The sequence below is a fragment of the Salminus brasiliensis genome, chromosome 20 (genome assembly GCF_030463535.1).
Source record: "Salminus brasiliensis chromosome 20, fSalBra1.hap2, whole genome shotgun sequence".
Taxonomy (NCBI): Eukaryota; Metazoa; Chordata; class Actinopteri; order Characiformes; family Bryconidae; genus Salminus; species Salminus brasiliensis.
The window spans coordinates 16,144,489-16,162,234 of NC_132897.1; the positions used below are offsets into that span (position 1 = coordinate 16,144,489).

At 40.5% G+C, this 17,746-nt stretch overlaps 1 protein-coding gene across 1 annotated transcript in view; it reads right to left on the bottom strand.

Moving 5' to 3' along the window:
- arid3c (AT rich interactive domain 3C (BRIGHT-like)) overlaps nt 1–17,746 on the bottom strand; it is a 70,736-nt gene that overhangs the window by 14,765 nt on the left and 38,225 nt on the right. Inside the window, exon 3 of the mRNA XM_072664805.1 lies at nt 9,387–9,459. Within this exon, the coding sequence (XP_072520906.1) occupies nt 9,387–9,459 (73 nt within the window). The remainder of the gene's footprint in view (nt 1–9,386; nt 9,460–17,746) is intronic.

A 17,746-nucleotide genomic window follows, 5' to 3' on the forward strand; every position in this document is an offset into this window, starting at 1 on the left:
ACATACCCCACCATGTGAAGGCTGTACTTCAGTGTGGTTAGATGTCAAAATTGTGCTTACAGCCACCGAGAGAGATATTACAATAACAAATCTGTGGCTCAAACATACAGCTCCGTTCTGCTTGGACCTGACCCACGCAAAAAGCTAGTACAGTTTGAGCCCTGCTCTCCCCTAATACTATTTGCATTGATATGTTTTTCATGAAATGTTCAGGAAACGTAATGGCACACGATCAGTATGACTCCACAAGCAGTGCTTAGACACAGGACCTCTTGTGTTAAGCTGCAAAGAAGCGGTGGACATTTTGATCTGAAAAGAGATATGGCCATCTCAGTCCACAGGGGGCCCTGCGACAAACGAACGGTGTTTGGCAGATTATGATTGATGATGGCAGGGGCCAAGGGATGCTGGGAAGGCGACTGACCTTTGAGCTCAAGCCAGGCCCACAGGGGACGGCAAAGTTGGAGACACAAATTCACTTTCAGGCTCAGCACAGCAGGGGAGCCCCTGAAATGCACAGATTTTTGATGGGAGCTTGACACCTTGAAGTGGAAGAGATTTTCATCAAAGGTTTTCATTTTCATATGTGATCTACCAGTAATGTGGCCCAGTCATTCTGAACTAATGAAAGAAATCTGCATGGAGAAGGAGTTTGTATAGCACCAAAAAAAAAAAGGCCATTTCAGGTTGGGTTCTGTAATTTGTAGGCTGCATATTTTGCTCAAATGCATCCCCTCTTACAGAAACTACATCAGCTCCTTTCCTCACCTTTTTACGAGCATACTTTAATCTGTGAAGACGCTTAAAGACAATAAGGAAGAAGGCTATGAAAGAAGTGAGTGAAGTGTGAAAATTAGAGGATCAGAGGAAACCCTGAGGCAAAAGGCCACACAATTCAAAGGTGGACAATGGCATTTCATGGACACACCCATTTACGTGTATTGTAAACAACATTTACATCAGCTATATATATTTATATATTCACTATAGTAAATATTACTTATTTGTGAAATTAAACTAGTGCTCTAAAGGTATTTCTGCTCTTAATTTGGTTAATGTCAAATATTAGCAAAATTAGATTTGTTTACAATCACCAAAATAAAAAGCTAGACTCCTGCTTTCAGGAATACCAACTGCATGTGTCTATTTTTACATGTCTGTCTTTCAGCAGGCTTCTGTAAACATGCCCATCTTCGAGGGCCGGTCTGAGGTTTTTGGTTTGTCTGGATTACCTGGCTGATGACTAGAGGTACTGAAAGGCTAAAGCTTACTGACACTGCAGTCCTGTAAGCCACAGTGGCATGAAGATGTAATAGGACCTGAATTTTGTCCCTGTGTTTAGAAAGCTTTTAATAGCCTTAGCCCAGTGGGGCCCAGATAGTATTTTTTAAAACACCAGGCTACCACAACTTTGTGTGAAAACTGTTAGGTTTCAGTGTGTTTGAATCATTTTAGCAGCACTGGGTAACAGGCCTGTTCTATTTCTACCTTTCAGATTTGGAAGAAAAAATAAAGCGATAATTATAGCCTTTATAGCCCCTTCTGCGACATGGGCGCAAGTTTGGAGCGATGATGAATCAAATGTATAAGCTCTTGTGACGCTCGACAAACATTTCAGCTATTTAAAGCATGAAAGCTGCTATAGAAATGTACCTAAATATATAGAAGGTCAAAATATATGGAATCCACACTACAGGTCAACAAACACATACACATGTAGTATATATTTTAATTACACTCTAAAATATCTGCTTGGTTAAAGCCCAAATAGTATTTTACTGTGGCCAGAGATATAAATATGATCTCTGGCAGTCTAGCATTGATCAGTTCATATGGCTAAATTTGCCTTTCAAATGACTATTGGTATAAGGAGCAGGATGTTTGGCCGACTTGCGAAATTGTTGCTCAAATTGCCAAGCAGAAACAAGGTGTTTTCCTTGAAACAATTCAGCAAATTTAACAGTCTGGCACATGTTTGGATTTTACTAGCTGGTTCACATAAAGGTATCGTAATAAAGAGCCATGTGGTGTTTTTAATGTTGATCCTTCTGACAAGCAATTACAGCAATTTGCACATTAAGGTGTGAATTAAATTAGAATTAAAGTCATGTCTACTAACGAAGGAAACGCTACAATATGCTGCCTAGTAGTCTAAGTAGTCCATATACACCAGGCTGTTCTAGGTTACTTCTTTTTGATAGAGATTTGGATCACTTTTAAGGTACATTTAGAAACACTTTTGGGTGAATCGAGACAAATCTGATTATAATTCTATAATAAATCTAGTCTGAAATATAAAGGCACAACAAGTAGTATTGTATTAAAAGTAACTATTTTATGTAATTTAAAAAAATGAAAATAAAAGTAATGCAAATTATAAAAATGTCAAATTTCATTGGGTATGTCATATCGCTGCCTGTGTATTTTCCCTGTAGAGTAGCAGAGTAGCAGTACGAAAAAAGCTTAGACTAGAGTAAATCAACTTCCAACTGTGACCCACAACTGACACCGCAGTTCAGTGCAAGACTAGGGTTACTGGGTGTCCAGGAAACCAGTCATTGCTGTTTATTAATAATAATAAGAAGAAGAATAATACAATTGTACAGATTAATACTGAAAACTGGATCAGTACCAACCGATACTCAGAGTTGGTCTCATAGAGGAAATGTAAGAATAATGTTGAGCATAAGTGTGGGTGTGTTGACTGCCCCACTGGAATCAGTTAAGTTAAATTACTATTCAGCTCTAAATATGTGGAAGAAATATATATAAAAAAAAAAACGTTAGTACACACCAGTGAGTCACTGGTGTGTACTAACCTTTTTTTTTTATATATATTTCTTCCACATATTTAGTTCAAAATCTTGGGTGGCGGTGGAGTATGCTGTGATCTCCTATAACATTCATCAAATTTAAATACACACAGCTCTTTATTCAGGCGAGCAGAAGAGGAGAGAAGTGACAATGTGAAGGCCGATGTCAGAAACTAGCATCATTCACATAAAGAGCCAGTGGGTGACACTCAGTCCCGCCAAGCTGGTTTGATAAGAAGGTAATCCAAAGAGTATATTGACTCGGCGCGTAGCATGCATGCCAGCTATCCATCAAACCACAGGCAGGGCAACATATAATCTCCTTCATTCTTACCTGTCACAGTTTCAAATGTGTGTGCCCACAGAAAGTCTAATAAAAGGGTGATGACCGTATTTGACAATGACAACAGCAATGCGACACACAAACTGACAACTTACTCAAGCACAATCTTATCAACTGGTAACTTGACTGTTAAAGAATCACCGATTTAAAACTGACCTTCTAATTTCATCTGCAGTGATGAGTTTGCACTCTGTATGTTGACAATGCATCGTTTTTTTTATTTACAACATACCCAAGAATGCTTTTAGCTTTTAGCCTTCTAGTTCATTTGTTTGGCCATTAAATCCAGCAGCCTAACGGTGGGTAGGTTAAACAGCTCTGACCTGCTGAGGCACGGACTCCACAAGACCTCTAAAGGTGTTCTGTGGTATTTGGCACCAAGGCGTTAGCAGCAGACTGATTAAGTCTTGTCAGTTAAGTTGCGAGCCGGAGCCTTCTTGGATTAATCAGTGAGGCCTTGCTGCCCATAACTCTGTTGCCAGTTCACCAATTGTCCTTCCTTGGAGCACTGAAAAACAGGTCCTGACCACTGCATACCAGGAACCTCCCAAAACATCAACGCTGTAGCATTTACAGTAATTGTAAGCAACATAACATTGTTCATTTAGACATTTTATTTCTTGGAAAATCCAAATAGAAGTATTTTGGTTATTTCCCGGATTCATGGCATTTCTAAAGTGAAGTAAAAGTAGATGAAACTAACAATACACAATACAAACAATACAAATAGGCTAAATATTAATAAACTACGCACGCCCTCTTAAACTATGCAAGATTCTTTCAAAGGGAGGATCTGGGGGTTAGCTGAGCGTCTTGCATAATGATAGGTTGGGTTTGGAAGGAGGAGGAGGAGAAACATGATATTACCAGTTAATATTTCCCCCACCCGCTGGTGCACAGTTATGTAATCAAAAGTCAGAAAACGAGTCTCTTCAAAGTCACAGGAATGTTTTTTGTCTTTTAAATGAATTACGCTTCATATAATCTGGGACAAGAGAAAGAGGAAAACCTTCCTTCTTTTAAAAATGGCAGCAAAGTTTTTTTAATAATAAAAATATACATAATATAACCATATAAATTATCAGTTTCTTTTGTGCACAAGTAGAAACTACAGCCTGTTCAGAAACTGTTCAACTTTGTACAACAGTGTAAAACAGCAAACACTGAGGCTTTGCTGAAAAACAGCATATTCACGAGTCTATTTTAGGTCTGATGAGCGTGTACGTATAGTCTGACATCAAGTGACGTCAGAACGGTTAATCATATTTTTTTTCTTCATGCCTGAGCTGAAGTGAAAAGACTCACATCAGACTCATCCACTCCCACATTTTTATGGCATGGCATCACTAGACACAGTGACTCCTGACTGCCTGTCTCGCTCGGATTAGCCGATGGCCCAACAACAACAGCGTGAGCCATGATAAAAGCGACCCCCGCATTCCTGTCATCAGAAATTTGACCACAGGACACAGACCTGATTTCTGACTAGCTCATGTCTGCTCTGTTTCTTGCTGTCGCTAAATCAGATGGCCTGAGGGCAAAGCTAAACTAAGACATTCATGCAAATACATCTAGCGGGTTGTTCCGGCCTATAAAATGGGTTAATATTCTTTTAAACTAGATGAGCATAAGCACTACCAAATGTGTTTAGATTAGAGCTGGGCAATATGACGACATTTTTTCGTATTGTGATACACTTTGTTAGCGTGATACACAATAGGCTTTTCTAAGCGTATTGAGGATATTGTCAGTTCTTAATAAACGCTGCTCAGTTGCAGGTTTCATTACAAACAGTGTAATTAGACTGGTTTAATTACATGAAGTGCAGCAGATGTTGATGATTGCTACTGATGTATTTAGTCTGTGATTACATGTATCATGATACATTTTGTGCATCATGAAAAAATGTCTTGCCCTACTTTAAAATGAAGAATTTGGTTGCAGTGTGATTTAAGGTGATTAAAGGACAGAAGCTTCAACATAATGTCAAAGGAAGTGTGCAGTAGGTGGCTTCTGACATGTTGAGATAACACCGCTGTAACTACTCCAACTGATGTTTTGATGGGTTCTGAAAAAGCGAAAAATATATTTCTAGCATTCTGATGCATCAAATAACTATATGATAGGGTTGCTATGCCATGCTTTGTTTATCTAAAACGTGTGTGCTGGTAACACTGAAGGTTTCTGCAATAGCTTTGGTTCTAAGCGGCTATAATTTAGGAGTAAAGATGTGACGGGATTGTGTTTCCCCTCCTGGTTTAGGTGGTGTAGGGAAACGGCAGAACATGCGCAAATACGAAAATCTTTCATGTTTCGCACTGCAAACTGTGTCCCTGCCTCCTGAGAATGTTCCTCAAATGCAAATGCAAAATGTCCACAGTGGTCTAAAAAAAACTAAGGATTAGATCTGGATAAAATGCCTGGATTGGCCCTGATCCTGATCTACTGGATCAGTTAAGGACATCCCTGTCTGATAGTAAGCTTACAGTTACATGTTAAATTTGATCTAAGTCCACCGGATCGGATCTGATCAACCCTCCCTAAAAGTAAGCTTCCAGTTTCACGTTAGATTTGATCGAAGTCCTTTGGATCAGATCAAATCGTCCCTCCCTAAAAGTAAGTCTACAGCCCCATCAGAATCAGAATATGAAATTCGTCTTTTTTTGTTGTCTGCAGTTAAATGATCAACTTTGTGACTGTTACTATGGTAACTGGATTATCAACATTTGTCAGAATGCACATAAAAAGGTCACCTTAACAGAAAGTGTCATACATGCAAAGGTCACAAACTGTAAGCACAGCAATCATTTGTGAACTGTAACAGCCAAGGGTTCATTTGTTTCGTACATTTACCGTAAATGCTACAAAGGTACAAGTAGTGTAAAGCGCTGCATGCGTAGGTTCGCCATTTCCACATTATTAACCGTCGGAGGGCATACACGCAGGAAATGGAGTGTTGCAATGCATTTCAATAAGCTGCGCCATTGGTGCATACGCTGCAACAGCTCAGAGGGTGCATCTTATATGATTGATGAATGCAGGGCTATAGATGCACATGCAGCCTAAGGAGGCTTGATGTCATCGCCACAAAGTTTAAGGAGAGGTTCCGTCAAAAGCATAACGCTTCAGACTGTCAGGGAGACAATGCTGTCATTAATGGATTAAGTGCTGGCTTTCTCTCCGCTCACCCCCACTCTTTCACCTGAAGGAACTTGTGGGAGTCCATCTGAGTGCACTTACTAAATGCTCACAGATTACTGAGCAAGCCATGTCAAATATGTCACTCACACACACACTCACTCACTCACTCACTCACACACACACACACACACACACACACACACACACACACATCCCTCACATGAGCAAGTTCCAACTAATGCATATATCCATCTGTCTGCAGGTTATGAGTCACAGAAGAGAGAGAGAGAAAAAAAAAAACAAGGCGATCTCAAAACCATTGGTTAAAGCTATGCCTCTTCTTTTCCACAGGTGAGAAACTGACCTATAACCAATAGTTATAGTTTGGACACCCTTGGTGAAATGAAATATTTCGTCGATTTTGTGAAAATAAGTGAACAGATTCTCGGCAGGAAACAAATTTAATAAAGATTTAAACACAAATTTCTACTTCTTTGCTGAACTGTACATATTGGGAAAAATTAACACACCATAATATACGTGCCATTACCTACAGCACGCTACAGCAAATAAACAATAACTGTGCACTTACAAGTGCTGACGTGTTCTTCGTAGAGGAACGTACCCTTGGTTAATTGACACATTTTTCCTTTTTTTTAAAATGAAAAGTAGTAAATATAAACTCTGTAGAATAAAACACAAATATAAAGCACTATGGGTAGATTTCCCACACAGGGATTAAGACTAGTGTAGCTCTATATTTTCCTTTCAATGAAGAATCTCCATTCAGATCGATGTGTGGTGTCTGACTAGGCTTAATCCCTAATCTTAATTTTACATGATCAAATCTTATTGTACTGTTACACTATCCTTTTTAAACATATTTAACCCCCCCAAGTTGCTAGGACTGCCATCAACATACAGGAAGATTTAGTATATACTGTACTATTCCACAGAAGCCAGATGAGTTTTGGAAGTTACCATTTAAGAGAGAACAGCAAACTTCACCCTAATAATTTGAGTGACAAATGAAATGACCATTCAACATGAAATGTCTTAGTTGTTTGCTCTTCACTGAGCCTTGGCACACATTTTACAAGTTGCTGAAACTGTACTTGAGCGATGATACTGGAGCCCCATTCTTTAAAAGGATATAACTTTAGTTGGTGTATAGATCATGGTGTCTAAATCTCGCATAGGTGTTCAACTGGGTCTGATGTTCATCAAGCTATCCGGTGACCCCTTGTGACTTGTATATGGGTTGGTAAGACCACTCCCATCAGGATCGAAAAGTTCCATTATATGATAAAAGTGATCCTTCCAAAGAATACAACACAGTCCCTGGACCCTGCACTGTTCTGTAGCTGTATACCACACACATACACACAACTACTTGTGAAGGACATGGTTAGGGAAACTCATCTGACCAGATGACCTTTTCCCACATCTCTGTAAAGCACTGCTTTTGTATTTGTAATGTGAGGTCTGTTTACTGCAGCTCTTATCATATCTATCATACCCCTCTCTGTGTGGTTGTGAGCATGCCCTGCTATGACATTTCTGTTTTGCTTCTGACATCTTGATCCCAAATCAAGATCAAGAGGTCAACTGGATCTGTTCAGCATTGTTATCGATGCCACAGAACATGACGGGATGCTAACTGTTTAATCATGCACTGCACATTTTTTGATTAACTGTATAAACACAGAGTGACCAGCACACCTAACAATCTGATTAAAAACAACTTATAGGAGCAAAGCTTATCCAGGTCCTGGCCGATTTGATTGTGCACCCAGAACAAATCTGAACAAATAAACACTTTAAATGATAGAAATGTTAAAAAATGTAAGACTGTTGCACTTTCAGTAACCACTTATTTTGCCACAATCCTCCCTCAGATGCATAAGGGAGCAAAATAAACTAGTTTCATACCTTCTGTCATTTAGATTCAGACTAAGGTCAGAACAATTTCAGCTACGTAATACAATACAAACACCCAAACCGTCTCTCAAAATAGCTCTGTCATTGTGTCTTTCACTTCTAGGTAGCCAGCTTCCTCATATTATGAAAGGCTTTTAAAGAATCGTTCTACAAAGTGTCTGAGGCCGTTGCCCACTGAAGCGGCTTCTGGGAAAAGAAAGCATTCTGGTGATGTAGCTGCTTGGTACACCATGCAGGCCAACATAATACCAGGATGTTATCCTCCCCTCTGTGGCAGGGTCTTCCCCTCTCTGGGCGGTTTTCACATAATCTCAGCATAATTATAAAACAAACAGCAGCAACTCTTTGTTTCTGATAGCATCAATGGTGAGCCATGCCAATGTGGTGGCAACCACGCTTCACGGAGCTGGAACTTGGCTTTCGGCAGGAAACTCGACTGAACTATCACAATACCATCTACACAATCTGGACAATTCTACTCAAACAATGATGCTCGGCCAGCCATTGCTGACAGGACGGGGGTGTGACTACATTTATGACTCTTTGTTTTTAGAGGCTAATCCAGAAGAAATCCAGAAGATCTGTTGTAGGTGCTAGTATAGACACATGGCCAAAAGTTACTGCTTTTTCCTACTGATCATATAAATTTAGAGTTTAGATAAACGAACACGCTCCCCTGCTAATTCACCTGTCTTTTATATATGTGTATTTTATTTAGATTATACTGTTCACTATATTTCTGCAATGAGCAGGAGTTTAACAGCTGTGATTGGCTGGGCAGTACTAGGGGTGTGTTAAAAGTGAGTGTTGTGATTGGCTCAGTTCATCTGTAGTCAACATCATATGTAAAAGGGATCAGCTGTCCCATTTCCCCAATCACTGCTCCTTCTCTCCATTCCTCCTGCTCCTCTCTGTTTCTGGAAGCAGCCATAGTGTGTATATTGTGTATCTTACAGCTGCTTCAAACATGGCTCAGGTTTCTATAACTGGAACGATTCATTTTATAACAACACCAGAGGTACGTCACAATACCTCATGACACTCAGCAACACTACTGCAGCAACACTATACTCTTCAATTTGCCATACTCATACTTGGGTGCGTTGAGTGTGGTGCAATCTGCAGAGAATCTGCAGAGCTGGTCTTACCTCTTTTCTGCATGAAACTGAAGAGATCGTCAAGAAACTCTTTTCTTTTCTCATCATCGTCTAGCTCATACAGCTGTAAAAAGAAAAGAAAAACAGGAATTATGCTTTCATACAATCCATAGAACAATCTTTTCTTGAAAAGATGTTTTACTTAAACAACTGTTCATTAGGGCTGCGTCGTATCATGGTCAACTGCAGTTTGACCTGACTAACTACAGTTTCAGCTCAGTGTTTTTAGATAAATCAGTGTATTAAATATTAATTTATTTCTCATGTGCTTTTAATATATATAACAGAGCAACACCGTCTCAACTCCTAGATCCCTATGAGGTCGACAGCAATTTTGTTGCATGGTAGATATTAACATTTAAATGATCATCAATTGTCCATCACTTGCCATAGAGAGATTTGGTTTAAAGACATTAGACTCCTGAGACTTACTAGCGCTGAATGGTAACACTGGCTCCTTCAAATTATGCTCATTTCTAAGGAACACATAAGACACATACCCTTACGTGATATCTGCATGTCCCTAAACCTGCAATCTTATAGGCAATTACCAATAAGAACTAATCTAATACATACACATTGTTACCAGGGGAAAAAAAGCTTACTTAGGCTCCAATCCAAATTTTCCTTCAGACCCTCATAAGACCTGCAGGCACTTACATCTGGTATTTCAGGAGAGTGCCCTCGTGTGGAGCACAATAATTTATTTATTTATGATTTCATTTTCCTCTTTGTCAAATTCTAAATATGCTGCCTTGTGTCTGGTCTGAAAAGGATGTCCTTATTTTCAATTAGAAACTCAATAAAGCATGAAATTCGATGGTGCGCCCAAACTAGTGCAGCCCTACTGTCCCTTCTGTCAGCGTCAGACTTCAAGTATACAATACACATCCTAGTTCTAGTGAACCTTGGTTTATATTAAGCGACCTTCCCTGATATCGGCATCTCCATTATGTCCCCCTGATTCTGCCCTATTCGCTGAATGGACGCGGAGTCAAAGAGCCTTTTTAAAAGCCACCTCCTGAAAGACTGGCCTGCAACCTGATGGAAATATGCTCCTCTGCCTTCACTTTCAATAAGTCCCAGTCCATGTTACCGGGCGAGCGGGTCGATACAGGAAGACAGAAGGATGACCTTTGGAAACAGCGGGGCACACGGAACGAGGCCCCAGAGATAATAACTGATCATTTAGAAGTGTATTAGCTGTCACCAATATTAAAGGACCAATGCAATCAATGCCTCAGGAAGGAAAAAAAAAGGAAAAGAAAAAGCTACAGTGGGGCTGGAAGTGTGAAGGCACAACAGGCTCTGAATCATGAGTGACATTTAAAGATGGGGGGAAAAATAACCATACGAATATATTAGGTTGAATATAGATGCATAACGTCTAATCCGATGCCAATAGAAAGCTAGCTGATGGGGCTAAGATACATTTATTTGGTACAATATATGTATTTAAGCTTTTAGCTGTTCAATTAAATGTTAACATTAATTAAAATGTGCTGTAATGCACATAAAAACCACTGCTAAGGGGGCTATGGGATCTACTAACTGCCAAAATTGTAAACAAGGTGAACATAATCATTGAAACACGAGGCACAGAATGTGTAACTTGATAATCCTGCTTGTCCTGAAGTGAAAAGGAAAAAAAAAACATGCGAAAGGTCATATCTACGAAAGTATGGTAGCCATGTAAGGTGGATTTAATTATCTCACGTCAATTGTCTTGGTGCGAAAAAAAAATAAGGTCATGTCTTAGAAAACATGCTGGTGGCCTTAGGTGGCTCTATTTAATTACCATCAGTTAATACACTTAAAACATGTTATTAAAGCTAAACTGCTTTCAAGCTAAAGGAGAAGCTAAATCTGAGGATTACTGAAATACACACTTCGCCCACAACTTGACCACTTCGGCCTAGGCCACACACACATTACTAGAGCTGACAGACTGAATTATAGATTAATCAGGATGTAGATGATGCAACAGTGACTCTGCTTGCCAGATAGGCCACCAGTAAGCCGGGCCAGCAAGAGATGGAGTAATTACGCCATGAGCTTTCGATCCATATGTCACAATACCTTACACCACCATGTCCACAACATTTCATTAAATATTAACCAATGGAAAATACTGCACATTAGGCTTCTGCTTCCTCTTTGGAAGCCTACGCTGCATTTCGATGCCCTATTCAGAGCACTCCGCTTGCACGTGCAGAAAAGGGGACGGGCAGTCCACTAAGAACCGAGGTAGCAACTCAACAGACATTGCTACTTTAACTGCTTTGATCCGTGTTCTTTTTTTATCTAAAAGGACAAACTGAAGCATCTCCATTGAATTATGGAGTATTAGTACGACACAGGCGCTGTAACACTGTGTTCACTGTCAAAAACTATATAAAAAAAAACCTTGTGAATGTTCCAAATGCCAACTTTCACTGGATTAATAAGTCATTTTGGAGCATTTCTATCATGAAACATCGACCCAATGGCAAGAACAACTGCAAGATTTAAATTAGGTTAAAAAGTGAAAAGCTGCAGGAGATGCAAAAGACGCTGGCGTCCGGCAAGCGATCAAATGAAGAGGCAATGCACTGTTGTTGCAGGGAAGGGGGGGGCTCATGTCTAAATAATGCTTGAGGGCAGTGGGTCCTGAAGTGTGCGGTGACCCAGTCTTTCGTTTTAACAACTAGTCAGCTGCTCTGTGTGTGTTTGTGTGTGTTGACTACAAGGCTTCTAAATTATTCTTCCCTGTCTTGAATGTCATGGGATGCCTGGTGTGTCAAACACCTCCGGCTGCCTCAACGCTAAGCGGTCGTGCTCGGGCTTGACCTTGAACGGTCGGCTCTCTGTGCATGTACAGACACAAAAATGTGGGTGGACTCGTTTGGCTCAATTTATGGGCTATTTATTTCTAATAAAGCATCGACCTGAGAATTGGATGGAACCTGTCTGACGTATTGGAGACAAAGATTGTGCAGTCGTGTAGAATTAGATTTTTACCTCTATTTAAAGCATGTCCATCAGTCAGTAGTAGAGTAATCAGGGTGCATTTTTTGAGTGCTCTTTTAAACTTGGACAGATTTCAGTAGAGGGAGCTCTTTGCAATACAATACAATCATGTGCACAAATAAAGGTTCCACATACAAGGCTGTGCTGAAGAGTCTCTACCTAAAAAGCAGAGTGAGAACAGATTCTTTGTGTTTATACTAGCACACGTCTTGCAAGAGCTGACACTGCTTCATATCTGTAAAGATAGAATGGGGGTGGGGATGGACAAAGCGACTGGGTGACATTCTTCCCCACTGAAATACTGATTGCCCCCATTTGTTTTTCACTGTCAAAAAGAACTAAAAGCAGGGCGAGCACTGGAAAGCAAAAGCTGGAATGTGACTTTCAGCTGAAGTTCGAGTGAACCTTCAGGCGCTGAGAGCTTGTCCTGGAACACATCACGAGCCTGGCCAGTCAACACAAAGACGGCTTGTTGACAGAAATTTGGAAATGCTTTTTGATTCCGTCACCTGTCGCCTCCGTGACACTGAAAATATTGCACAGTCTGTAACCGACGAGTAAACTTGAGCGTCCAGCTCGAGGGACTGCTAAAACAAAACGAAAAGTCCTCAAAGTCACATGTCCACAGTTTATTTGAACAACTCCACCTCTGTGCTTTGGTCAAATATTGCCGGTTCTCACTTTTTGACATGATTCAATTCGGTTTGAATCAGTTGTTCTTTACATTGTGTCAAGGTTTCCCGATGAACGAGCCAATAGAAATGCTATTTCCTGAAATTCTCCAGCAAAGTTGCCATTTTGGAGATGCATGGTTTTAGCATGACAGCGGTGATGCTTTTATTAGCACACTCGCTGCTGTTTTCTTTACTTTTGTATACACTGGACGCTTCATCATGGAAGAAACCAGGGCAGGCCTCTCCCATGTGAAACTGTAGGCACACAACCTAAATAAAGTGCAAGACGGAGTTGAGTTATTAATAGTGCGTATGAATAATGTTGACAGCATAGCGTTGGGTAACAGGGTTGATACTGGTATCACTTCCACAGAACACAGTACTTCTGGAAAAACAAATACACGTAAGATCCCTAAAACCATCAAGATGTACTTACATATGTACTTACTTAGCTAGTTACACAATAAACTGCATTTGCATTAAGGCTGCATGATATGGACATATAATATGCAATGCTCAGTAAAACCGTTGGATGATGCCACAATGATATGAGAAGTGAAAAATTAAACATGGTGGATGAAAAAAACAAACAAACACGTCATCTTTAAATAGAAGAATACTACAATTAAATATATTATATATAATATATAAATTAATAGGAATAGTGCAGATTAAATACTGAAAAACAAATGACTTGCATCACAATTTCAAGCACATTCTCATGAACTGTATCTGATGGAGTAGTTTCTATTAGCTGGGGAGAACTAATCTAGAGCTACATCATGCTTTTGTTATCGCTGAAGGTAACCGTGACTTATAAATATTCAAAACTCCATGTGTTGTAGAACTTTTATGAGAACAGATTAAAGCCTATAAAAACACATTTATAAATGTAATTGTTCTCTATATAGACCTACATAAACACAAAATACATAAAATACATAGTTAATTCCTAAAAACTCCCTATGGTGACACAGCCTGTAAACATAGCCATTATTATTACTACTACATTATTCGTTTGACTGTTCGTAGCTTCAGAAACAGTAAGCATATACAGTGAGTCCAAGAAGTATTTGATCCCTTGCTGATTTTCTTCGTTGGCCCACTAATAAAGACATGATCATTCTATACTTTTAATGGTAGATGTATTCTTACATGGAGAGACAGAATATTAAAAAGAAAATCCAGAAAATAAATCTAAGGAATATATATTAATTGATTTGTATTTCATGGAGTGAAATAAGTATTTGATCCCTTAGTATTCATTAGCAGTTCTGGCTTTTACAGACCAGTTAGACACTCCCAATCAACTTGTTACCTGACCTGAAGCCACCTGTTCTCACTAATCACTTGTGTGAAAAACACCTGTCCACAGAATCAGACAGATCACACAGATTTCAAGTCTTCAACATGGGTAAAACCAAAGAGCTGTCACAGGACCTCAGAGTCAGAATTGTTGACCTTCACAAAGCTGGAATGGGCTACAAAAAGATTAGTAAGGTGTTGGATGTGAAAGTAACAACTATTGGTGCAATTATCAGAAAGTTTAAAGAGTATAACATGACAATCAACAGACCTCGGCCCGGTGCTCCAAAGAAGATTTCGCCTCGTGGGGTGGCAATGATGCTGAGAACAGTCAGAAATCGTCCTGCAACCACTCGGCAGGAGTTAGCAAATGACCTGAAGGCAGCTGGGACCACAGTTTGCAAGGAAACAATTGGCAACACTTTGCGCAACAATGGATTCACATCCTGCAGTGCCCGAAAGGTACCCCTGCTGAAGAGAGCACATGTGGAGGCGCGCCTCAAGTATGCCAATGATCATTTGAAAGATGAACCAAGTTATTGGGAGAAGGTTTTGTGGTCAGACGAGACCAAAATTGAACTTTTTGGCCTCAACTCCACCCGCCATGTGTGGAGGAAGAAAAATGCTGCCTATGACCCCAAGAACACTGTGCCCACCGTCAAGCATGGAGGTGGAAGCATAATGTTTTGGGGGTGTTTCTCTGCCAAGGGTACAGGGCTACTTCACCGCATCACTGGGAAGATGGATGGAGCCATGTACCGCACAATCCTGAGGGACAACCTCCTCCCCTCTGCCAGGGATCTGAAAATGGGCCGTGGTTGGGTCTTCCAACATGATAACGACCCTAAACATACAGCAAAGGCAACAAAGGATTGGCTCAAGAAAAATCACATTAAGGTCATGGAGTGGCCCAGCCAGTCGCCAGACCTCAATCCGATCGAAAATCTATGGAGGGAGCTGAAGGTCAGAGTTGCCAAGCGACAGCCCACCAACCTTCATGATTTAGAGAGGATCTGCAAAGAAGAGTGGGCCAAAATTCCCCCTGGTGTGTGTGCTAAACTTGTGGTTAACTACAACAAACGTCTCACCGCTGTGCTTGCAAACAAAGGCTTTGCCACTAAGTATTGAGTGTGTTTGGCAAGAGGGATCAAATACTTATTTTCCTCATTGAAATACAAATTAATTAAAATATATTCTTTAAAATTATATTCTGGATTTTTGTCTTGATATTCTGTCTCTCCATGTTAGAATATATCTACCATTAAAAGTGCAGAAGGATAGTGTCTTTATTAGTGGGCAAACAAAGAAAATCAGCAAGGGATCAAATACTTCTTGGACTCACTGTATGTCTCACTTTGCCCACTGAGGAGAAACTACCTCATGATATAGAAGACAACGAATCCTCATCATCATCCAACACTGCGCTGTTTAACTCCGTTAGCTCGTCTGAAGAGGCAGCCTCTGTTACCCCAACCCAAAAGCCTACCGATTTCCCTCAGCTACTGTTGAACAATAAAGCAAGCTTTTAAAGGGTTCCTCTGTTTGCTGCTAAACTGCAGTTGCACCACTGATTTTTGTGCATATTCACACCAGCACTATCACCTAAAAAATAAGCATATAGCTCCACACTTATGGATACTTGAAAAAAATCCCTTTTCTGTACCAGCAGGTTTAAATTGTGCACTTATCTTTTTTTTTCTCAATTGACAGAACAAAACTGCAAACTTGACATTAATTCTAACCAAAAATCCAAAAGTATCTACTCTCCTCCTTACAAACACAAATCTGGATAGATAGTTTCTATAAACTGGGGAGTAAATAACGTGACTTTAATATCTAAATATCTAAAAAACTTGTAGAATGTAGAAATGCATGAGAAAACATGACAGGTTAAAGCCTTCGTTAAATAGGAGCATTACGACTGAGCAAACTACGCTTAAGAATTGACCACAAATTGAACAGTCAGGCAAGCGCTACTCTCTACAGCAGGCAATAAGCATAATTTTTGAACAGCAGTGAAAAGGGGGAAAAAAAGTGACAGCGGGATCAATCACAGAGCCATCTTTTCCCGTTTCTCATCGTGAGTGTGTGCGTGAGTGTGTGCGTGCGCTCGTCATGTCCCTGATCTTGTGGGAAACTGCTGGACTGGGCGGATGTGTGCGAGTGTGTGAGCTGCTCTGGTGTAAGGGAGCAGGAGTTAATTAGAGAACAGTGCGCCTGGTCATGCTGGCACCAGGCCAAATGGCTATGTGCCAGCTCTACTCCCATTCCTTCACACACACACACACACACACACACACACACATGCATGCGTGCGTACCCCAGGACGACCCTCCTCCTAGCGGCGTGCTGACATAATGAGACGTCTAAGCTAATATGAAAAGGCGATCTTTGTCTCTCCTTGGTCGGCAGAGCTCCTCCTAATGGGATTTGTCTGAGTACTTGAGCTGATGGACTGGATTACGTGGCAGTGAGTTGAGCGCGTATTGGCTGGGCTAAGTGTTATTTTACTGGGGCAGGGACCTCCACCATCAGGCAGGTCTCAGATGTGATGGATTTGTTACCTGAATGCACAGATGAGACACACCATTAGCTAGACTGGTGTTTCCCCAACCCTGGTCCTGGAGGACCCCCTGTCCTGAGCATTTTTAGCGGTTTCCAGCTAATACACTACCAAGATAGAAGGGCACAATTGGGTGTTGCAACATGACAATGACCCCAAACACACCTTAAAGGTTGTTGTGGGGTGGATTAAGCAGGATAGCATTAAGTCCCAACCTTATCTCTATCAAAAATATATGGACTGTGCCTAAAGCTCAGCTCCATGCAAGGAAACAGACATTTATTGTAGAGTGGGGAAATGTCCAACCAGAATTTTGCCAGAAGCTTGTTGATGGCTACCCAAAGCATCTAAGGTGAGCTGTATGTACATTTTTGACCCTGTATTTTACATGTAATCATTGTGCATCCTTACAAATCACCCTCAAAACACTGATCTGGAAGATGCAATGCCAGTATTGCTGCCGCCGATATCACAACAACAAGCAAGGATACAGTGTGTAGAAGTAGAAAATCTTAAAGCCACAGTTATGAAGGAAACAGGTCATCCTGCCATGTAAATCCTACCATGCAGCAAATCAATGTAACTAGATAAGTACATCCTACAGCTACATCACGGTGTGTCTTCTAGACAGCTCGCCAGATTTGGCTGGATCCCAACGGGAAGCCTGTTACAGAGCTGACCCTTCATATTCCGCATGAATCACTCCAAGCATGGCCACCTAAACATTTTCTCTAGGCTTTACCCCTTTATCTCATAAAGTCTTCCTTGATATAGAGAGGCTGTGTTCTCGTGACTGGTGA